The 23,340-nt window shown below is 39.0% G+C and overlaps 1 protein-coding gene and 1 long non-coding RNA gene across 2 annotated transcripts in view; one reads left to right on the top strand and one right to left on the bottom strand.

Annotated features, from left to right (window-relative positions):
* Positions 1–1,225: 1,225 nt before the first annotated feature.
* LOC105356855 (uncharacterized) lies at positions 1,226–7,993 on the bottom strand. The gene is made up of 4 exons (XR_002872492.2): positions 5,388–7,993; positions 4,502–4,620; positions 4,046–4,148; positions 1,226–2,548 (listed from the first exon to the last, which is right to left on the bottom strand). It is a non-coding gene; the product is annotated as an uncharacterized LOC105356855 (long non-coding RNA).
* Positions 7,994–8,181: 188 nt separating this feature from the next.
* nalf1b (NALCN channel auxiliary factor 1b) overlaps positions 8,182–23,340 on the top strand; it is a 121,537-nt gene continuing 106,378 nt past the window's right edge. The window contains exon 1 of the mRNA XM_004082001.5: positions 8,182–9,487. Coding sequence (XP_004082049.1) covers positions 8,765–9,487 — 723 coding nt within the window. The 5' untranslated portion in view covers positions 8,182–8,764. The remainder of the gene's footprint in view (positions 9,488–23,340) is intronic.

Below are 23,340 nucleotides of genomic sequence, written 5' to 3'. Positions count from 1 at the left end.
GAGCTGATTAGGTGCAGAAGAAAAGCCTCCTCAAACTGGTTTACTCTTCGTTTGGTAAACTGAATTTCATTGGAAGGTGATAACTCAGAGAGACTATACATTAACCTAAGGACTACTGGTAACAAACACTTTGGGGGGGTGTTGGCCTCAGTTTTCTCATCTGGAGTGTGGAGCCTCTTTCTCAGTTATGGACTTTATGTGAACTCTGCCATCTGTTGTTTATTCTGCAGCCAACATCTGTTGGTTAGGATCTTTTTTGAAATATGGACACGTTTCAATCATTGAAATGTTCCGACTGGTGCTGCTGTTCAAGCTGTTGTTATTATTTGAATGGCATAAAGTGACGTCTGGACAAAGCTTCAGAAGACTTTTTTTCTTTACTTGAGAGAAAAACAGCAGAAACTCAATCTTATCATTTGAAAAAAAAAAAAAACAGGGTGATTGGATGACCACGTCTGATTACAGATACTTTGGAGACTCTTTGCACTTCTGTCAGAGGTGGAAAGAAAGAAGGTTCAGTCCTGATGTGTTCCAGATATCGAGACATGATTGAACTAAGGTTTAAGCTGCTTGGCAGCCATTTTGAAAAATCAGATGGATCTACTTTGATTGATGGGGTGTTTTTTTTTACTCTGGTTGTTTGGTTAATGTTATAAAAACCAAACACCCCCTTTGCCGTGGTTTGAACCAACTGAGGTGAAGCTACATAGGCAGAGGTGTTTGATCAGTGGGAAGAGGTTGGATGTGACTGGAGTTTAATATTGAGAACATGCTGGCTGGTATAAGTAAAACCTTTTAACTCCAAAAAGACTCAGACTGGTTGCAATAGCACAGCTGCTTTCCGCTACTCTTACACCCAGAAGCTTACAGCCCCTCACAAACCCAACCTAACATTACCATTGCAACAAAAATGGCGAGCACTATTGGAGCTATCCAGCCGTACAGATTTGAGCCAGATGCCAGCTGAGGCAAATAAAACAAAGACATATTTGTTTACATGGGAATGGATCAGATCGGAATGGAGCGGAGCGGGGAGCTTGTGGCTCGTCCACTTGCATATACTCTTATTGAAACAGCGTTTTGTTTTTTGTGTTTTTTTTTCATTTGCTCCTGATTTCCAACAATCTCAATAAAGAAATTCTCAAATAAACATTTTAAGCTTAATTTTCTCTGTATATGTCCTGCATCATCAGAAAAATGCTACAAGAACATGTCAAAAACCCAATTTTCATCACAGTTCACTTTTAATTTGATTTTCATTTGGATTCTTTTGTGCACGTACATTACCTGTCAAAAGCATCACATCCCTCCGATGTTTCCAGTTTATTGTTTAAAGGGTATTCAGTGTGAGGTCTTATAGCTCTCTGCAATCAAAGGTTTGTGCAACTGAGCAACTGGAGTTTTAATATGAAAACCTGAAATCAGTTTATAGACCAAAATGTACTCAAAAGGTTTGTTTCATTAAAGTAGCTGTTTTTTACAGAGATTAATAGAAATGAAATATTCTTCAGTGGGTTCTTTCCATGTCTTTTGCAGAAGTTCCCATTGGTGTTTGGAACTTGTAGGTTGCTTTGCTTTGGTTTTGCTCCTCTGTCCAGTTTACCTGAAACTCAGCTCAGTAGGTTCAAGTCTGGTGATGGTGCTGGCCCCTCTGGTTACCTTTTGGTTGTTCTGCCCTCGGCTAATTATGGAAAAAGCCTGGATTTCTGTACCTTGTTGTAGGATGTGTCAGGTTTTGACATTTTCTGGGCAACTTTTGATGGTTAAGAGACTGTATTGACTGCAACTTTACTTTTTTTGCAATCTGTTGATTAAAAAAACAAAACAAAACAACTCTCAAGCTTGTCTTCCAGCGAGAACTGCCTTTTTCCTGCCATTTTTTGAAACGACAAACTACTTTCAGGTGTACAACAAAAGCTCTTGAGGGTTTGATACCACAATGTGTTCCAGCACTGCTTTTACACAGACAGAGAAGAATTTGCGAACATTTCATGCGAATAACTTTAAAAAGTTGATTAATTTCTGTTGCATGAAAACAGCTTTCAAGTGTTTTTATTCATTTCATATACCCTGAGCACAGGGTACTTAGTTTTATGCAACTTGTCTTTTTTTTCTTTTTCTAACCTCTTGCAGTTCAAGTTTGTTCTTTTTCACGCTGTTAACCCTCAGAAGCCTCTGAACTCACCGGCCCGTTTTCTAATCACATTAGGCTGTTTTCAATGTTGTTGGAATGACACCGACTCCCCAGTGTTATAGTTTTCATTTAAACTATAACATGAATATTTCAAAAAGGTTTTTAGCTTTGAAATTTTCATTTTAAAACAAAAATAACAAAAAAAAAATTAGGACAAATAATTGTAATACTCCCTGTAATAAACCCTTGTTACATTTTAGTCTAGTAAACCTTTGCCTGGAAATGCAATTCTTGGCTTTTCACTTTTTCAACTTTTTGTTTTAACATTTTATCTGTATTTATAGGAATTTGTTGTTTTGTATGATGTTGTTGCACGAGCCTCTTGTTCAGGACTTCGAACCTCTGTGGGACTTCCTGGTAAAATAAAGGAGAAATAAAAATAAATAAATAAATAAATAAAGCCTTCACTTTCACACTGTTGTGGTTTTCTTTCTTTCTGAAACAATCTTCAGTTCAATGCCAGTTCATCGGATTTAAGTTGTAAATTGGCTGACTGAGTTTATTTTTAAATACATTTTTAATGCAAACCAAAGCATAAGATATTTGATTGTCTACTTTGTTTTCAGTTTTCTCAACAATCATTTCTATGCAGACTTTTTGAAAATAATTTAGCTAAAGTATTCTGATGGAACAATTTGCTTCCCAGAAGCGGTTTGTCCATGACTTTTGTCAGTTTTCCAATATTTACGTAACTATTAAGGGTTGTTTTTCTGTAGAGGGCCACTAACTAATTAATCTAAGTCAGTAATGACCTAAATCATGCATTCTTTACCAGAGTAGTTATATTCAGCAGAATAATTCTAAATATATACACCCTACTAGTGTTTTCATAGCCAAAATCTGATGATGGTTTCCTTTTCTGCCAGCAGGAGCAGTCATGTAAAACAGGCTGCACAAAGACCTGGAGCATCTGGATGCAGTCAGACAATCGGTGATGCAACATCAGAGTAAGAGAGGAAGCAGGGAAACATTTATGTAATCATACAACACACATCCATTTATTCTTCAAAATGTTAACAGCCAGTGACTGTGTTGCCACCGGAAAAGGTTTCTAGGAAAAAGGTTCTAAAAGTTTTACACTGAAAAGCATGACCTGATGTGTTCAATTTAATTTAATTTCAATTTAGTTCATTTACAAAGCATCACTTTGCAGCAGGGTGCACTCCTTGGGCAGCTGAAAAAACCAAATGACTATAAATAAATAAAGCCAATTAAATGCACTCCAAATCAATCCTGTTTAATTCAGCTATTTTCAAATTCATTAAATCAATTTTCAGTCTAAATTGTTGTAATCCAATTAATTCCAGCTCGGTCCAATTCAAAAAGTCTTCAGCTAATAGCTGACGGTAAATCAAAAGCAAACAATAAAACAAAGATCAAACCAATCAAAGCTTCTTGACTACATGGTTATTTTCTTGCATCGTCTCCTTTCTACAGACGTCTCCTTTGAAGCTGCAGACGGCCTGAATGGAGACATCCAGACTACAAAAGCTGAAAATACATGGAATTTAGGAATATCGTGGGAATGGGCACTGCCTTTGGGGAACCAAGCTGTGTTGATTAGCTTCTCAGACTCATGGAATGGAAATGTGAGTTAATCGATCAGCCCCAAGCCCCCAAGGCTGAGGTGGTGTTAGTTGAGATGGAAGCTTGAACTGTGATTGTATCTCCATCACTGCTTTAAATCCTCCTGAGCCCAATTACACAGGGCTCAGAATAGAAGGGGGAAAAACACCAGAATTGAAATATATATATATATATATAATTGAGAAAAGAAATTGAAGGATTTACATACGTTGAACAGAAAAGGAGAATCTCGAGTTGCGCTGAAATAGATTTTAAATTGTATACCTGAGGCGGTGATATGCCAGTAGTCCTGCAGAGGAAGCGCGTTTCAGCCACTTGTATTCGGGACCTCATTCTTTGGGTCATGACCCAGAGCTGTTGGTGAGCACTGGAACAAAGACCGACCAGTAAATTACAAACAACTACCTGCTAATTGTGTCTGCAGGCTGTTGCTGTTAATCGTGAAATTTTAAATTGAATCAAATGTAAGAAATGTAATTATCACATATAAGCAAAGCATCTCTGTGCTTTTTTATTTTTTTGCATTTTTAGACCTGGAGGGGTGTAGTAAAGACTTTTTGAAAGAAACATTTTTGAAAAAAGAACAAAAATTACAGAATGTGTTGATTCTCCATACTTGATGAAGTAAATAATTTTCTTCTTTTTATGACAAATAATGTACAAAATATAATTACAGTATTTAGGAAACTGTGCTAACATAAAGACGAGGTTTGAGTGGACCTTATCTGAAGGTTGGTCTGTGAGCTTGTATATCCTGTCCAGGCTAGGGCAGCAAGCCAGGGCCGAGGGTGTTGCCTTTTCTGTCCAATCACAGATGCTGAGCCCGTCTCTTTTTCTCTCTGACGTCAGTCAGATGAAAAAGGGAAGAGAAAACAGACAGTGGGGTTAATGACAAAAAAAAACAAAAAAACAAAAAATAGACAGGATTTGTGACTAAGAAAAACAACAGATGTAAGAGAGTAAAAACAATAACATAACAACATGTGCACACGAAATGGGGAAAAAAATCATTTAAAGGCTGTGGGAGTCTGATGAAACACATTTTGGCAACATTCCACATTTAGTTGACGTCAGTTATTTCTGTCTTGTCATGATCTTGTTTTCCAGGAAGCACTGTGATGACGGGGAGGGGGTGGGGGGGGGATAGGTACAAAAAGTCCTGAAAATAAATTCAGGGAACCAAGAAACTGACAGTTCAAAAGAATCACAAATTTCCAAATCAGTTTATGTTGTTCTTTATTTGGAGAGGTGGACAAAGCTAGCTATATTTATAGCAAATAGATTGATTTAATTTTTATTAGGGTATTAAAACGGATTGCCGTGTTTGATCTGGATGATAAGCCCTCTCAGTCTATTTGAAAACCTTTCAAACCAAAACTGTAGTTTGTTAATATAAAATGTCTCTGTATAGAAAATTAAAGATAAAAGTTGTGAGAGAAAGGATGTACTGTAAGACAGTAGAATCTATTTCTTACATGTTGTGTCCGAGAAGATTCACACATGTGCATGTTCCCTACCATGGGTAGTGGATGAGTCATGTCTGACAGCCCATACTGTGACTGTGAGGGCTTCAGATTTAAGGGCCAGAAATCTGCATTCAACTCACAGAGGCTCCATCTTCCTCTCCGTTTCCCCTCTCTGTCTCCTCGCACTCCTGCCCTTGCACTACTCGTATCTCCTTCACACACACAAGCACACAAACAGGTAGAGGGGGATATCAGTGACGGTATGAAACTGACAACTCGCTGCTGTCCCAGACGCACACTCCATATGCTGCTCAGGACGTGACATGAGAGAGCCTTTCAGCTCGGATTACTTAGACGTTAAGGTTGCTGGTGATGGTTGTGCTTTGGTCAGCTTTACCCACATGCGCCCACAAAGAAAGAGAGAGAAATGGAAGAGACAAACATCACAGCAAGGGTCAGAGGATGAATCTGAGCTGCTACAGTAAAAGGCAGACTAGACGATCCAAGAGGAAGCAGGACATCTATGGCCAGAAGGCACGATCACAGTATCCTGTGGTGACATAATATGTGCGAGTAATGAGTGATGAATGAGCATTCAAGCGCCCCTAGCAACGACACAACAGATGTTTGCAATAACACCATCTTCTGTTTTTAATTCTTGTTAATGTTCCCACAATCTGGCCAGAGCACATGAACTGTCAGCAGCCACTAAAGCAGATCCCCATCATAAAGACATTCAGCAACATGAATTATTGGATAGGAAAATTTGACAGGAAGTCAGCAGAGATTGTGTTAACACTGAGTGCATTCTTTTAGCTATTAAGAACATGTTGTTATTTACAATAATGACCTGGGAATCACTTTCATGAGATCGAATCATGAAAGTGATGCATCATAAAACTGCATTTAAAGATTTTCTTTTTTTAATTCATGTTGCAGTGTTTGATTGTTTGTTAGTCAAAAACAAAGTCTAAAGAAGGCTATAATCTGGATTTACATGAGCAGATTCTCCCCATAAACATGTGAATCGGCAGGAAAATGAGAATACGTTTTCAGCCGGTTTTTCTGGTAAGATTAAATAAAGTTAATGACAGTTTCATGTTTGGTTTAGATATTTGAGGTGTTTTTTCCCCCCCCTGATAAACTCCTAAATCAATTGAACGCTTATAGGGGTCATGCTTTTACGTCAACAGTTCCAACAGTTCTCTCCTTAAAACTTCAAACTTTTTATTTATTGTCCGGGTTTTTTCCTTCCATTTTGTTTATTTATTTTTTTAATATTGTTTTAGGACAAGTGGTTTTTCAAAGTATTTTTTAATTCACACTTGATTGGATTGAAGCCCATTTTTAGGCATTTCTCAAAATGCCATTATGCAAAATGTCAATGTACTGTTAAATCTAAGTTTGACAACTTGTTGTGAAATCAAGAAAAGTGGGATTGTGACTCAAAAACAAAAAGTATACTCTGATCTGTATCCTGCCATGATCTAATGAATAGAGACTTAATAAGTATTCAAGATACCCACAACTTCATACATGGACGTTTCCAAAAAACTTCAGGAAATTCATAAACCTGATAAGCACATACTGACTGTGCACCTGTTTAATATAAATAACTACACACGTGCCATACTGTTTACCTCACAACAGTCTCTTTTTGCACAGTTATTCACTCTCAGCTGAATTTGGGCAACAGCTGATTTGTATATAGCTTTACTGACTTACTGATGCATATTCTGTGTTAATGATTACTTGTTATGCTCCTTTTCATTTATCCCGTAAATATTAATGTTATTTTTATTTTACATATAGCATTTTGATGGCATCAATGTGAACAGCAAAGAGTTTAACTGTACAAGCAAACCAGTTTCCTGCTTTAAAATAAACCCCTTGAATCCTGAATATGATGAGCAACTCCAGACCATGAAGCTACCACCACAAGGATCGACCGTTTTTTTAATTTTAGTTTTTTGTTTAACTTTTGAGAAATTCTGTAGGTTTACATTAAGGTATGTTTTTTTTATCCAGCCTTTATTGTAATTTGCACATTAAAATTATTAAAATAACAATTATTTTGTATAACATAATATTGGTTTGATCTGAAAGATTCAGAAAATGTGTAAAATGAATACATCAAGATGGGGTTCATTTATTTTATTTGCAAAATTAAGATAGAAAGAGACGCTGCGTTTATAGACTGTAGTGAGCTGTCCATGGTCCTGAAACGTGTTAGTCCCGTTTGTATTTAGTTGAACGCAAAACCTGCAATCCCACTTACAGTAAAAAACTTTCATCTTTCATAAAAGTGATAGGTGAAATACAACCAATCAAAAGTTACACAGATATAAGTCAACGTGTTTTTTTCTAAGCTCAGCAACACTCTGTTAACATAGTTGTAATTAAACTTTCTGAACGTCAGCAAATATTTACGTTTTCCTCTTTATCAAAGAAATCCAATTTTTTGGGATCTTGGTGACAGTCACATATTCCTTTTCAACTTCCCTAAAAAAATAGATGGATTGATAAAAACAATACTATAGTGAAAATGCTCTTAAAACCTTTTTTTGTCATTTCAGTTTATTTTACCTTGATTTCCCCTTCTTCAAAAAAACAAATGTATCTTTGCTGTGTCTAAAACATAATGTAGTTCGTGATTGAATGTAAACAGCATGATCCCTAAAGTATGTGCACGTGCGCGCACAAAGCAGAATGTCACTTCAGGTTTCTCTAGAAGTATAGATTATATTAAAGAGTTGAGGGGAAATAATCAAAATACAATTAAACACGTGTGTGTAGGTGCGTGTGTGTGTGTGCATGTGTGTGTTTGCATGCTCTCTCCCTCACCCTGCACGTGCGTGTGTGTGTTTGTGTGTTGGTGCACGTTCGCTGTGCGTGCAGGTAATAAGCTGCTCCGCCACTGCGCAATGATGGAGCTATCGCAGCGATGGAGATGACGCAAACAGACACAGCTCTCCAAAAAAGTGTTTCAAGACGAACATGGCGGCAACTTAACCGCGGTCCAAGATGACAATGGCAACCAGGAGAACGGATTCGAGGCTTTCCGCTCAGGCACGGGACAGAGAAACCAATCTGCCTGCATCGAACGGACTCGTTGCTCTCCTTTAAGTGGATCTTCAGCCTGAACGGCGGCAGATGCGCAGCATCAGCACCTAGGGGCTCGCAACAGCTGGTCTTCCTGCGCCCCTGACGAAAGAACAAGCCCGGGGAGGGACGTACGGGAGAGGGGGCATGCGGTCAAATAGGACGCCGTTTCCCCCTGGAGAGCCATGGAGAACCGGGATGCGGCAGCGAAACGCTTAATCCGTGCGGGCACGCTAATTGGATCGGAATAGCACATATTGCTGCAGGCGCGCTAGTGGAGCGCCCTGGACCGTCGGAGGCACGGCACCCCACCGTTCCAGAGAACCAACCGGAGTCAATCTCCCAACAAGTCAATGAGTATTGTGGCAGAGCAGCCCCCGCGGTGGAGTCGGGCAGGGCAGCAGTCTCCTAAAATATGACCAGGGGTGCTTGGATGCGTCGGCAGCATGACGAAGGCTTAAAATACTGGTTTGCACCCCGAGAGAACGAGAAGCCATTTACGGAGTCGGAGCGGGCCCAGAGATGGCGACTGTCACTGGCCTCTCTGCTCTTCATCACCGTCCTGCTCTCTGATCACTTGTGGTTCTGCGCCGAGGCGAAGCTGACGCGGACCCGTGACAAGGGGCCGGGCGCCAGCTTCGCGTTCACGGACATGGGCAAGTACCCGAACCCCCTCCGTATGCCAACATCACCTGACCCCCGTCGTCTCACCAGAGAGGAAGATGTTATTTTTATAGGAAATTCTACCAAACCTCTGTGGCGAATGGAGACCTGTCACCCGGACAGCGTGTCCAAAGACTGCTTCACTTTCACGGACGCGCAGACCGTGTGCTTGGCCCTCTTTGGTGCAGGGGAAGAGGGGACACAGTCTGCCTACGTGAATCTGAGCGATTTGTACCTTTCTTTTTGTAATTCCTACTCACTTTTGGATTTGTTTTACGGGTTTACGAGTCCGGACCTAATGAACTGCACCCTGGATGCGGCCACGGGGGGAGATGTGCTGGGATGCAGGGAGTGCGTCCGGGCCTATCAGCGTCTCGATCAGCTGGCGGAGGAGACCTACCGGGAGTTTGAGCTGCTGGTTCAGAAATACGAGACGGATGCTTACTCGGTTAGGACGTGCATGGATGAGTGCAAGGTAGGACCCAGCGAGGCCGGGTCGCGCTCGCTCACAAAACCGCGCACGTGCACTGAAGGGGGTGGGTTTACGGTCGTCATAGTAACCAGTGAGCAGATCTGTCATTATACTTGTAATTCTTCTCAAGAGTTCAGCCTACCAGTATGCAGCCACAGCTTGTGGAGGTTTGCGCGCAGACCACTACTCTTTTTTTCTTCTTCTTCTTCTTATTCCAGTTGTTCATTTTGTTCATTTCTGTTGCTTCACAACAGTCTTCCATCATATTTATGAATTGGGACTGCAGAAGTGACGTATTGCGTAATAAGGGAGGTTCAATCCCGTCCCCCCACATCTTTTTGACATGAGGAGAACCAGTGGTCTGTTGTTTTGATGCATGTTTCAATATGGATAATAGCACTCCTGTGATTTCTGCACCTAATCCAGGCTTTGCATCATCCCAGATTTGACTTTCTGCTCCACTACGCACGGCGAGAGCACATGTACCTTGTGCAAATGAACGGCACAGCTCTTTTTATTTTTTATTTTATTTTATGGACACTGTGTACTCTTGACGTTGTGCTGGATTTCATCCTGAAGCTAATTGGTCCGAGATAAACAGTGAAAACCGGAAGCAGAGCGGAAAGATATCACATGAAACACATTAGATCCCTTTATTTATAATGCAGTGGCTTGTTGTAGAGGCTGACTTCTGTACCAACACTGCCTGTTGGTGTGGTAACTCTCCATGGTGCTGAAAACATGCTGTTCCAGATTTATGTATGTGTTAAAGTTTTGCTGTTATTGTGCCTTACTAACATTAATGCAATCTCTTAGACCAAACCAAATACCTATTATCCACCCATCCTAAAATTATATTATTTATCTTTATTTTTTAAAAACAAAATTACCCTCTAAAAGAAAACACTTAACATTTTATCACTACGGATATTTTAAAATCAAATGCTTGAAAAATAGAGTGAAGATATTGGGATTTGTGCCACCAATGTCTGTTATTTTGTGAGATGTTCTCATGTTTGATGACTTGTAGCTTATTCTAAAAAGCTCTGTCAGGAAAGGAAATGGAGAACAAGATGTCATCATTCAAGCTGTTCTCTTAATCATCATGTATAGCCTAAACTCATGCATACGTGTGATACTGTGCAATGGTCTGGTATTCCGGCTGTCACTTCTGTATATTTGATCTAAGGTTGAATAGTTTGTGGTTAATTAGACTTTTAAATAATCCTTCTGAAGCAAATCAATTGTCACCTTTGTTTTTTGCATCATGTGAGCATCCATTTTTTGTAACACCTTTCATCTGTCCCTCTATTAAGCCAACTAATCAGTAGTGTACTTTGGCACTGCAACTCTTTACTAATGTCATAAGAATCAAGCAGAGCTACATCAGCCTTTTAGCCCTTTTGGCTCAATCTAAATTGCTAATCTGCCTTAGTGTTCATGTGACCTTTGTGAGAGAAAAGCACCGCAGGCCTGCAGGTCTGCATCACAGACAGGCTCCTTGAGGAACCACTGTTGGATAACAGAAGAAGACACAATAGAGCTTGAAACAAACCAAACTGCCATTGAAATTATAGTTCTCCTTTATTTCAGGTGTGTTTTCGTAAAATGCAGCTTTGATGCAATTCTTGTCATAAAAATGAAACAGACTTTAATTTTTAATGGGCTCACAAATACATTTAATAGAGGACATAAAACTACAAAGTGTTTTCAGTGATAAAATTATTGTGATTTATTTGGACAGACGATGCCTCCAAGGAAACATTTATATCAGATTATTTGCTTTGAACAAACATGAAGCTTTATTCTGTGGTTTCAAAAGAAAAAAGAAAAGCAACATGGAAGACAATTCAATCAGATCAATCTAAAAAAGAGAGAACAATATTTGACAAACTTTAAAAAGAATAAAAAGGGTGAGGACAATCACAAACGGTGAGTATTATTGGATCAAAACAAACATGTTTTGACAAACTGAATATATATTGTAAAACGTTGTTGGATTATCCTTTTCATATGTTAAAGGGCCAATATCATACAACTCTTAGGTCTTTAAGAGTAAACTATATCCACATATATGATAATACATGACGTTTGGCACACTAAAGAATGATTTTTTTTTTTTAATGAAATTAGGCAGCTATTTCCAACCTGACAGTAAGATGACTCAATATCTGAGGCACCAGCTTTCGCTTCGTGTGGGTGACGCCCATTTCATGACGTCAGCCTAGAGCCTCAGCAGCCTGTTTTGCGTCTCACCCACAAAAATAAACAACATCCAAAACTTTTGCAAAGCTGGATTTGCACATGAAAGCATTTTGCTGATCATCGCTAGCTCCGCGGAGAAAGTGTTACAGCCTGAGGGTGGAACTGGAAGCGCAGACTCTTTTCGAAGGGGCGGTTCCTCACTTATCTACGTCACAATGTGAGGAGCAGCTTATTTTTGTGGATTGGGAGGGGCTGGTGGTCAGAGTGCAGGTTTATAGAGGAAAACTGAGAAATGCATGAATTCATCAACACACCGCTTTGGGGTTGCTGTTTTTTTTTTTTTTTTTTTTTGAGAGGAATGAACATTAGAATACACCTAAAAGCTCAAAAATGTTTATTTTACATGATGTAGACCCTATAAAGATCCACTTTGAAGTAAATTGTGTTTTCTTTGCCTTTAACATGTTCTTGTGGCATTTTTTGGATGAATGAGGACAAATGTAAAGAAAACTGAGCTTAAATTTGCATTTTTGAATATTTCTTTATCTAAATCGTTGTTAATCTGGAACTGATGAGCCTTTGGGAAAACATTGTATCTTTGATGTAGAAAATAACCTGGGTTGGCCACAAGCTACCATTCTGATGCATCCACTTGCAGAAAACTAGATCCTTTGTTTTCCTCCTCCGAGCGGACTTCTGGATAGCTCCAATATTGTTCATCATTTTTGTTGCACCAGTAATGTTGGGCTTGGGGTTTGAGGGGCTGTAAGCTATCAGGGAAGCGTGTTAACAGAGAGCTCTTAGCAACGGGGAAGGGAAGGGGAGCGGAGATACTTCAGACAACCGTCCCACCCTCAACTCAGGCACAAAGGGAAGTTTTGTCTTAGGAACCCATGTTTGACTAGAATAAAAACAGGTTTTATAGAATCTCTAAAAGTGCACTGAGGTAAAAAAAAACAAAAAAAAAACCGCACATTTTCCCATAAAGGCCGAAAATTTATAGGCAATTCAAAAGTGAAATTAGTGTCATAAATTTGTGGGCAGAAGCGTAAAAAGAATGTGGGAGTGGCTGCTGGCTTTGTTTGAGAAACAAGGATTTCTAAAAAATTATGCTGCATCAAGGAGAAATGTGAGCATCTCTTTTAAATGTCAGAATGTCTCTCCCTGAAATGAATCTCAAGAAAAGGTGCAAAATGCAGCCAGACAATAACACGAAGTGCACGGGTCATGGAGGAGAAGTCTGAAGGACACATTCAGAATTTTACAGACTCACACATCTAACACTGCTAAAGGTAAAGAAATGTATACTTCTTTATATTTAAAGATCTTTGATCGACGAGGGATTTGTGACCAACACAATCACACCATCAAGTTCCAGGTTTGAAAATGGTCACATGCTTTAGAGTCCATTCTTTTTAAGAAGGTGAAATTCTGCCCATTGGTCACCTAACTTGATATTTGAGTCACCATATTGCATGTATTTTAAGACAATGTTCAGTGTTGAACGTATGAAAGCAAGATATTTCTTACAGGAAATGCAATATATATTGTATAATGTATAATTTGCCATGTGTTTTAGCAACTCATTAGAAACATTTTACTCTTAATTAGTTTTGAACAACAGGCTCCGCTCGTTTCTCTTCTGACGTCTTTCACTGATTGGGGTGATTGCACTTCTGTGGATCTAAAACGCAGAGTTCCTTTGCGTGAATCTTTGCTTAAGACACTTTTGTGAAATTCCACATCTGTTGTCTGAGCTTAACTGATGACTAACACCCAGTCAGCTGATTTACTCCTGATTTTCCCCCAGTCCCAGTCATTGAGATCTGCCACGCTTCTCTTTTGTTTTGTAGTTGTTGTTTCTTTTTTCAGAATTGCAGCTGATTGCCTGGATCAGGTGGACTCAATCAAATCTGAATCACTTGATCCAAATGAGCATCAATGATCAGAGCAGGCATAGCTGGAAGACACAGCGGTGGAACCGAAACTCCCAGATTGGACAGGCAAAGTGCAATGTTTCTACAACTGAATATTTTACTATTGATGAAGTGATGTGCATTAGTTAGTAAGCAGCATGTTTGTTTCACATGTTTATCATCAGATTTAAGTTAACTGCAAAAAGAAGTTTGAAGATGGGGAGAAAATAAAGATATGGAAACGTAACCCTTAGTATTGTCTGAACAAGGTTTCAGTTGTTTGTAGTTTTAACATTTGTGGTCTAAAACAAACAGAACAAGACTGATGACGCATAAATGTGATAACCCCAGGAAATAAATCCTTGAAAAGTTGTATTTACAGTGGTGGAGCTCCGTCTTTTTTCACATTTATTTTTATTTTTTACATTTATTTTTCAATGTTTTGACCTTGTCTTAGTTTAGCTATTTATTTAGTCTCTACACATTTCATCTTTGTTATAAAACATTAAAAAAAAAGCAGTTTGAACTGAAATTTGGGGATAATTGCAGTAAGAAATAACAAAAATTGACAATTTAGAATTGAGTTTTTTTTTTTGACAGTTTCAGAATTATTGTGGAATTATTGTGTAAAATAATAAAAATGCCTGTTAGAAATTGGTGAGGTTGAATTAAAACAACGAATATCAAACATTGCCACAAAATTGTTTCTAAAGGTCTTTTAATTATGATTTCTAAGGAGAAATCAGAAACCCTGTGTTATTTTCTACAACATAGTTTCTGCAGAGTAGCAGGAGCTCATTAAATTCATCTACCTCACAAATACGCTCTCTTCAAATGTTTTTTTCTTGTCTGCTCCTGATTCACAAAGATGTAAATAAATAAATAATTATCAGAAAAATATGCTTAAGAACATGTTAAAAACACCAAAAACACAAATTTAATCAGAGTGGTATTTAGAACAAATTGTGAAGTAGTTAAAAAAACTCTGAAAAAAGACTAAAAATTCCACTAAAAAGAAATGAAAATAGGTCTGAGGCACAACCAAAGGTCTTTTCAAAAGCCTTAAAGACGTTGCTTCAGGATTTGTTCTGGTGCCTGATTGTCCTCCACTAAACTGTTTACAGCTGTTTGGTGAGAGATTCTCCTTAAAGCTGCTGTTCTCTTTTTACTTAGGAAACCTGAGGTTAGCTCTGTGCTTCTGGCAACACATTTATGAAGTGTATCGCTCATACACACCAAAGACAAACTGTCCACAGCGTACAGCCTATTTTTAGACTCAGTGAAGTTTTCCATTAACCCCTATTTATCCGCATTTAAAATTTTCTGTATCTATAACCTTTTGCGCTTTTTGATCTTTGCTGTAAATTTCAATTTCACACTTATATGGTTTTAAATCACACTTTTTTTCAAAGTTTCATTGAGATTGGCATTTAATACTTCTAAGGGGACCTATCAACATCAAATATTTATATCAAGATGGGGAGGTTTACTCCTGTAAGCATGCGTAAACATGCACACTCATAAACACACCTAAAGGGGCCCAGGGGTGCAGCGTTTCCTGCAGGTCCAGACCTGTCTGTCCCTTCCGGTGTAATTTAATTTGCACTCCCATAATTCTCTGCTTCTCTGGTGGCTGTGTCTCCAGGGCTCCGTCTCAACATCTTGATCTCCTTTCTTCCTCTATCCATCACTGTCTCTCTCATTTTCACATCCTCTCCCATCTGTGACAGAGCTCAGAGGATCCATCATTACACACATATCAGTATCCATCCTTGCATCTCACTCCTTTTTGCATAATAGTTCAGATTGTTCAGTAAGTCTGCTGTGTTGGACGTCTAGTTCCAGATAAATGATGTGAACTTTGCATTTATCTTCAAAATGTTACAGTAAAATAAGTTGTGATGAAAATTAAAATGCATTTTATTGCATATGTGCAAAACCTTCACTAACACTTAGTTGTTTTGAGCAGTTTTTACTTCTTTACCATTTTCTCTAATGATGTATCTTTAAATTTTGGCAATGCTTGATTTGTATTTTTACAGATGCTTTTCATTATATTCAACAATTTCAACAATGACCCTGAAACTGTCCAAAACACTAAATTCAGAGTGGCAAATGTCTTCTTTTTTGTTCTGCAAAAATCCCCAAAAATTGAGATCAAACTGTTTTTTATGTTTTAAAACAAAGATAAAATGTGTAGAGACAAAGTACAAATGTAGAAATGCAAAAACAAAGCAAAGAGAAGGTCAAAACTATGTGAAAAATGGCTAACACAAAAAATAAAAATAAAAAACAGGCGAAACTCCACTAAACTACAGTGTTTGTTCAATGTTCCAAGGATTTATTCTGGAGGGTATCACAAAAAACGAAAAACTGTTTTTAAACCTTCACATTTAATTTTGAATTAAAAAATGGGGGGGGGGGGGGGGGGGATGCTTTCATTCCTACAATGAATTGACAATCTGAACAGTAAGTCCAGAAACCACTTAGTGTTAATGTTCTCATTGCATTTTTCTGATGATGGAGGAAATATTTCAGGAAAATGACGTTAAAACTGCATTTCTGAGTTGTGAATCAGAAGCAGACAAAAATAAAATTGTTTAAGAAAGCCTGTATTTATGTACCAGAAGCTCCCTGCTCCACTCTATTTGTGGACAAATCAGTGCTGGAATCTGGATTAAAACTGTATGGCTAAATAGCTCTGATATTGCTCGCCATTTTTGTTGCACCGATAATGTTGGGTCGGGGGGGGGGGGGGGGGCTGTAAGTTAGCGGGGGAGAGTGTAAACAAAGGTATGATGGGAAATCAGTGCTGGCTTACTCCGCGTTTACCGACCTTTGAGTTTACCTTCTAATGAACTCCCACCATTTACAGAAACTAAGTCCTAGAAAACAAAGTTTTGAGATTTTGGATTAAAAATGGCAAAATCATAATTAAAAGACCACTAGGAGATCAAAAGATGATCAGAGTGAGACTTTAAGCATTTATTGATCACACTACAAGATCACTTGTTATATTTACCCCATTTGTAACAGTATCTGTACTGCAACATAAGAGGATTAGCATGTGTTTTCCAACATTTCATGATATTTGAGGAATCTTTCTATGTCCCATGTTCAGAGTTTTGGGTCACTGCCTAAAATAAATCACTTAAAAAAAAAGAACTTTAAAGATTGAAAGTAAAATCGAAAAAAAAATCTCCTCGTTTAGGCCTTGTCAGTGTTTCGTTTCAGAAAACTTGCATTGGTGAAAACCCTGTGGTTTTCCTGTTATTTTCTCTTACCATAAAATCTGTGCTCAGTCATCACGGTTCCCTGAAAATTCTCAGTTCTCCCCCTCATCTCAGGTGGTCGATTATTCCCAGCAGCGTGCAGCGGTGCAGTGTCTGAAGAGGATGAAGGGGTGAAGAGGTTCTCTGTATTCAGCCTTCTGTCTACCAATGTCATACAGCATAACTGCAGAGTCACTGGAGTATTTCTGCAGATGACAGGACTCAGAGGTGTACTGGAAGTCTGAGGAGTGCAGTGCAAAGGGAATTGGGGAGAATAAAGTCCCCTGTGGTGCTTCAGCGCTGCTGGCCCACTGCTCAGACAGAAAAGCCTTCACTCTCCCAAACTGTGCTCTGTTTGTCTGGCAGTTGACAATCCAAGAGACTATCAGGCTGCACTTCTACAGCTTTTTTTGTCCCAATGGTTCAGGTGGTTTGGGTTTACCTAACAGTTAATAATGAGAAGAAAAAAAAATCCACATAAAGTAGATGGAAAACTCTAACTGCATAAAAATGAGGGCAGGTTCTGCTCAAGAAGGGTTAGCAGCAGGTTCATTATGCGGGGTGTTTGAACCATCGTCTGATCATTTGTATAGTCAGACTTATTTTGGGTGTCCACATGAGGACTTTACAGTAAAAAAGAAATGATCACCTGAAAGCACAAAGAAAGTCCAGAGTGAGACAGAGGAGGCAGGAGGCTTTACTATAAGGTGTGTATCAGAGGCTGGCGATGATTGGTGAATATGTCTGAACCCAAAGCTGCTGAAAAAACTAGTTGTTTCTCGTTGAAACCATATTACCTTCTATCATTTTTTTCCCTTTCACCTTAAAGCAGGGTTTGTTATTAGTCCTAATCAGGCACTTTAAGCCTTAGCCACTGCACCTGTACAGTTGCTGCAGGTTTTTGGGTCTTACAGGTCCGTGGAGGGTCATAGAGAAGAACGGCTGCAAGACCCACTCCAATGACGTTAAAAACACCAGAAAAAATAAGTTCTTTTAGCATTTTTCTGATGCTGGAGGACATATGTAAAGCAAATTAAGCTTAAAATAGCCTTTTCTGAGTATGTCTTCATTCAAATTGTTGTGAATCATTAGCAGACGGAAAAAAAATGCCTTGTAGCTTGTAGCTACAGGGGCTACAATTGACGGGGAATAACTCCCTGCTTTGCTCCATCCTGATCCACAGGCTTGTAGACGACCAAATCGGTGTACAGTACAGACCAAAAGTTTGGATACGCCTTCCCATTCATTTGAATGAGAAGGTGTGTCCAAACTTTTGGTCTGTACTGTACCTCTTCCTTTTCCTTTTCCCAGCTGGCCTCTTGCTCAAAACCGAATGGCTAGACAACTCCAATATTGCTCGCCATATTTGTTGCCACGCTTATGTTATGTTGGGGTTCTAAGCTAGCAAGAGAGAGTTCAAACTGGTCGATGATGTGAAATGGTGACGGGCTTATACTCTGCGCCAACAGTCCCGTCCACAACTCACAGAAAAATGTATAAAGAGCAATTGCCGCTATGCAGAAACTATGTCCCAGAAAACTACCCGTTTTTTTGATTTTGCCTAAAAATGGCATAATCATAGTTAAAAGACCACGGAAAACACTAATAATAGATCAAAACGGCTGTTGTGAAACACTTTCTGTCCAGCTCTCCACTCTAACATTCCTTACCTCTAGAAAGATGGCTTTTGCCAGATCTCCTACTGTGCCATTGAAACGATCTTGGTGCCAATAGAAAAAAACAAAAACATACATTGTTTGTGTTATTCTGTTGCTGGCTTTAAAGCAAATGTCATGGTGGGTTAGAAAGGAGGGTATAAGGGGAGGGATGCCCGGTATAGTTAAGTCTTTTTAGTTAGTTTAGTTCAGAATTTCCTTGTTGAATTCTATGTATTCATGATCCTTTTGATTTTATGTTTACTTTACAATTACCGGTACGAAGCCCATTGAGACGACTGTTGTTGGGATCTTGGGCTATATAAATAAAGTTGAATTGAATGAATAGACATCTGACTCCAAACAACAAAACTTGCAGTTTTCTAGTAGTTGTAATAAATCAACTTTATTAATTGGTTTGCTCTCTGTTTCAGCTTTTACGTTAGCCTGTTGTCCTCATGTCTTGCTATGCATTCTGTGGACAGGAAAATTCAAAAAGGTATCCAGAATTTTAGAAGATTTTTTAATATTTTCCAAATATACTGTATGTTGGCTTGGGTTTGACTTTCACATTTAATGCAGTGATTTTTATACATAAATGTGTGTAACTCTGACATCCTTCATGCTGAATAAGGTTACTCCTGATTAATGTTGCACCTAATTTAACTTTAATGTGAAGTGCTGTGGGCATTTCACAAATTAAACGAAAGGCCTGGTCAACACTCTCAAAGCACCAGTAATTCTGCCATCTGCAAACCTGGCATCCTCCATGTGGATAACCTATTACTTTGTTTCTCTTGCTCATATTTAATTAGAGCTGTGCGTTTTCTACACTGTCAAATAAACCCAAGGAAACTCCCCTTCATCTGAGCTGTCACTGTTTGTTTCCCTTCAGGCAGGAGATAAGGGTATGTGCCTGTTAGAGACAGACATAGCAGCCCCGTCTTTCTCTTTTCCCCGCTTACATAGAGCACAGGGACCAAACTCCTTTTTTACTTTCAGCTCCTCATAGACTATTTTCCTCTGTGTGTTTTTACTTCGATCCTCTGCAGGCTTTTGCTCTGAAGGAGTGCTCTCTGTGTCAGTATGTCCATGTACTGCAGGTTTGGAACAGGAATCAAGTGTCCTTTTACGTATCTTGATAGCGTTTTGAGCAGGGAGAGTCAGCATGTGTAGCAGGCCCAGTCCGACTGCCCTTACTGGTGGATCGGGCAGCCTGGGGGTGAAAAATGGGCCCCCGGGTGGCCCACATAAAAAGTCGTAGACCGCTTGGTGAACCCGTAGAGCCAAAATGTTCCCTACGAGCAATGGATCACAGTGGACATCAACAAAGGTATTTAGGGTGAAGTAGGTCTGATGCAGACTAAATAACTATTTACAATGAATTTGGTGGAATTGAACCACTCAAAACAAAACATTTGTCACGTTTGTTATACAAATCCTTATAAAGGCTTTCAAATGTTCACAAATACTTTAAAATTTACTTACCACACGCACAACAATTGAAACTTCTATTTTCATGACGTCCCTTAAAGATCCACTCCAATCCAATCATCTTTTGATCTATTTTCAAAGTGTTCCCAATGCTCTTTCAATAATGATTATGCTGTTTTTAGGCAAAATCCAAAAACCCGTGTCATTTTCTAGGACATAGTTTCTGCAGAGTGGCAACAGTTCATTCGAAATTGGCCTCTGAGTTGTAGGCAGGACCATTGGTGCAGAGTTAGGCTGTGCACATTTCCCATCATACTTTTATTTATACAGCCCCTCACAACCCCAACCTAACATTAACTGTGCAACAAATATGCAGAGCAATGTTGGAGCTATCCAGTTGTACAGTCTAGAGTCAAATTCCAGCTCAGAAGAGGAAAATGAAGACCTACATGGATCTATTTGTCTAATGGTGGATGTATCAGAATGAAACAGAGCAGCAAGCTTGTGGGCCACCGACCTACGTCACAAATATACTCTTTTTCAAATGTCATTTATTCGTTTGCTCCTGATTCACAGCAATTTGAATAAAGAAACACTCAAAAAAAACAGGTTTTTGGCTACATTTTCTTGAAATGTGTCTTCCATTGTGACAAAATGCCACAAAAACATGTTAAAAACACCCAAAACACAAGAAAAATTCATGGGGCCGCTCCTTTCTATGACCCTCCACGGCCCCGGACAACCCAAAACCCCACAGCACCCACATGGGTCGACCCCCTCCAGACATTTATTGTGTTTTGAGCAACAAGATTCCACATGTGTGTATGAAGCCCATCTCCACTTATTAGACCCAGGTTTTCATGTATGTCCATTCTATGACGAGTACAAACAGACACGTTTTGCCCGCTGTCTTTTCACTCGTCTCCTTCGCTGTTTAGCTCAGCTGAATGAATTGATGAGTGGGTGATGTGTTATTTTCTCTGACAAGGTGAAAAGAGAAAGGGCTGGAGAAAGGGGAAATGGCTTTATAAATCCATACAAAATGCATTAAAAACTAGAGGAGGTAAACAACGTGTATTTGTTTGCTCGAGCTAATCATATTCTGAGGTGTCTTACATCCCGTATCTATTAAGAACCTGTCACTTCAATTTTATGCTGCTTTTGCTGACCGTGAAACAAAAGGAGGATTGGATCAGCCAAAGGAGTTCTGTAGAACCTCGACACGGTTCCCTTTTGAATTGAGATGCACATGTTCATTTGGTTTAAGTGCAGAAACCTGTCAATGATCTGGAGACCCCATTGTTTGTTGGAAATGAAGAGAAATTTGCTTTTGAATGGAGTGAGTCACTGAAATGAATACATTTCATCAACTGTTCGTTTAGAGGGCTGTGCTAAAGTGATTTGTGAAAGCAGGGAATTTAGGTGTAATTTTTGGAATTATAGCAACATCGTTTTATAGTAATAATTCACATGGAAGTATGTTTTTTTTGTGCCTGCATATTTGTGTGTTTGAAAATTTGTCATAATAGATAAATTAGCTTTTTTTCCCCAGACAACTACCTTTGACTTTCACCTCCAACCTTTTAAATCAAACTATTTTTGAATCTATTTTAGTGTATTTTTAGTTTTACTGCTACTGCAAACTTACCAAATGTCTAAACTAGGACAGCAACCCTGGTAAAGAAGTAAATTGGTTTAAAAATCCACTCCAAAGAAAATTGTATTTTTGGTGTTTTTGACATGTTCTTGTGTCATTTTTCTGATGATGGAGGACATTTATTGAGATAATTGAGCTCATAATGACACTTCAGAGCATTTCTTTATTAAAATCACTCTGAATCAGGAGAAGACAAAAAAAACACCATTGGAAAAAGAGATCGAAATGTAAAAAATACACTGGTTAGGCCACAACCGTCCTGCTCACTCCACAACTTGGAGAGGAAGAAGGGTTGGGGTGGCACCTCGCCAATGGTACTGCCCAAAATTCAGAGGCCAATTTCTAATAAACTCCTGCTTCTCTGCATAAACTATGTCCTATAAAAAGATTTTTGATTCTGGCTATTATTGGCCTAATCATAATTAAAACACTACCGGAAACGCTTTTTAAAAAGATCAAAAGATGATCAGAGTGGGTCTTTAAACGAAACTTCTTTATCTTAAGCATTGTGTGAATATACATCTGCAATGTGGATTTTATTTATAGTGTTTAAATGTTACCTGTCAGGCTTTTGCTTTTGCTTTTTTTTAAACTAATTTTAATAAACAGTTTTTAAGGTCCCACACCAGCAATCCTCAATCATTGATCTTCTTCCGTTTTGTCCATTCGGGGTCAGGGAGCTGCTGGAGCCTATCCCCTAACAGACCCCACTTGTGGGCGAAGTCTGTTGGCCAGTCTGTCACAGGTCACCAGCAATCCTAAAAATAAAAAAGGAGGCCACAAAAACCTCAGTCAAAAGCTATTTTCAGACAATTTGTGATACGTAACTACCAGAGAAAAACAATTGTTCAGTCAAAATTGTGTTAAATCCACTAAAAACTACATTTCCCAGAGCTCCACCCCTTCACATTTGATATTATTGAAAAGCCCCAAATGTCCTTTTTATAACCAAATTAACTCCTTTTGCTATCAAAAGATACCAAAATGAGTTAATTCAGTCATATGCACTAATTGGGAGATATTTAGGTTTTATTTAGGATGTATAAAACAATTATAAAAACAGAATCTAGTCCCTCCAGCCAACAGAGATTTGGGGCGTTACCCTGGCAACCCTCTTCAAGAAAAGGATACGTAAAGGGGGAAGTCCCTGAAGACACCACTCCCGAAGGAACATGAGACGTTAATAGGAGTAAACATGGGGCTGGTCACACCCACAACCTTAGGAAAAGGACAGTTGTTTGGCTCGATCAGGGTTGTAGCAAAGCTGCCATCTGATGTGGTCTCCGGCACCAGTGAAGTCCAAGTTGGCCGTATCATTCTGTCAGGAGCTGTTGATGGTGGTGGACCCAAAATGCAGGAGACCTAGCTTGTGGCAGGAACTACAAACTTTAATAAAACAAAAAAGATTCCCCCTAATGTTCTTTTGTAACCCCTCCTCCAGATCCATAACAAGTTCTGCTCTCTTTCCGTTGGCACACATGCATGCACAATTGTATGCATCATGTATGCTGAATCATTTCAAAGCTTTATTTGTACCCTCCTTTCAGAACAATCCTCCTCACTTTTCCTTCCTCTCACCTCCAGCTTACTGTAGCCAGGGGTGAGATCTCAAGTGTGATGTTTCTGACAACCTCTTATGGACTAGAAATGTGCTAAAGTCAAAAACCTGACGTGTTGTGGCACTGAATGGAGGAATAACCTGAGACTGCTTGTTTCA

Source organism: Oryzias latipes, chromosome 21, assembly GCF_053564925.1.
Source record: "Oryzias latipes strain Hd-rR chromosome 21, Olatipes_Hd-rR_3.1".
In the NCBI taxonomy this organism is placed as follows: domain Eukaryota; kingdom Metazoa; phylum Chordata; class Actinopteri; order Beloniformes; family Adrianichthyidae; genus Oryzias; species Oryzias latipes.
The sequence above is the reverse complement of the archived record's forward strand: the minus strand, read 5'-3'. Positions and strand labels throughout refer to the sequence as shown.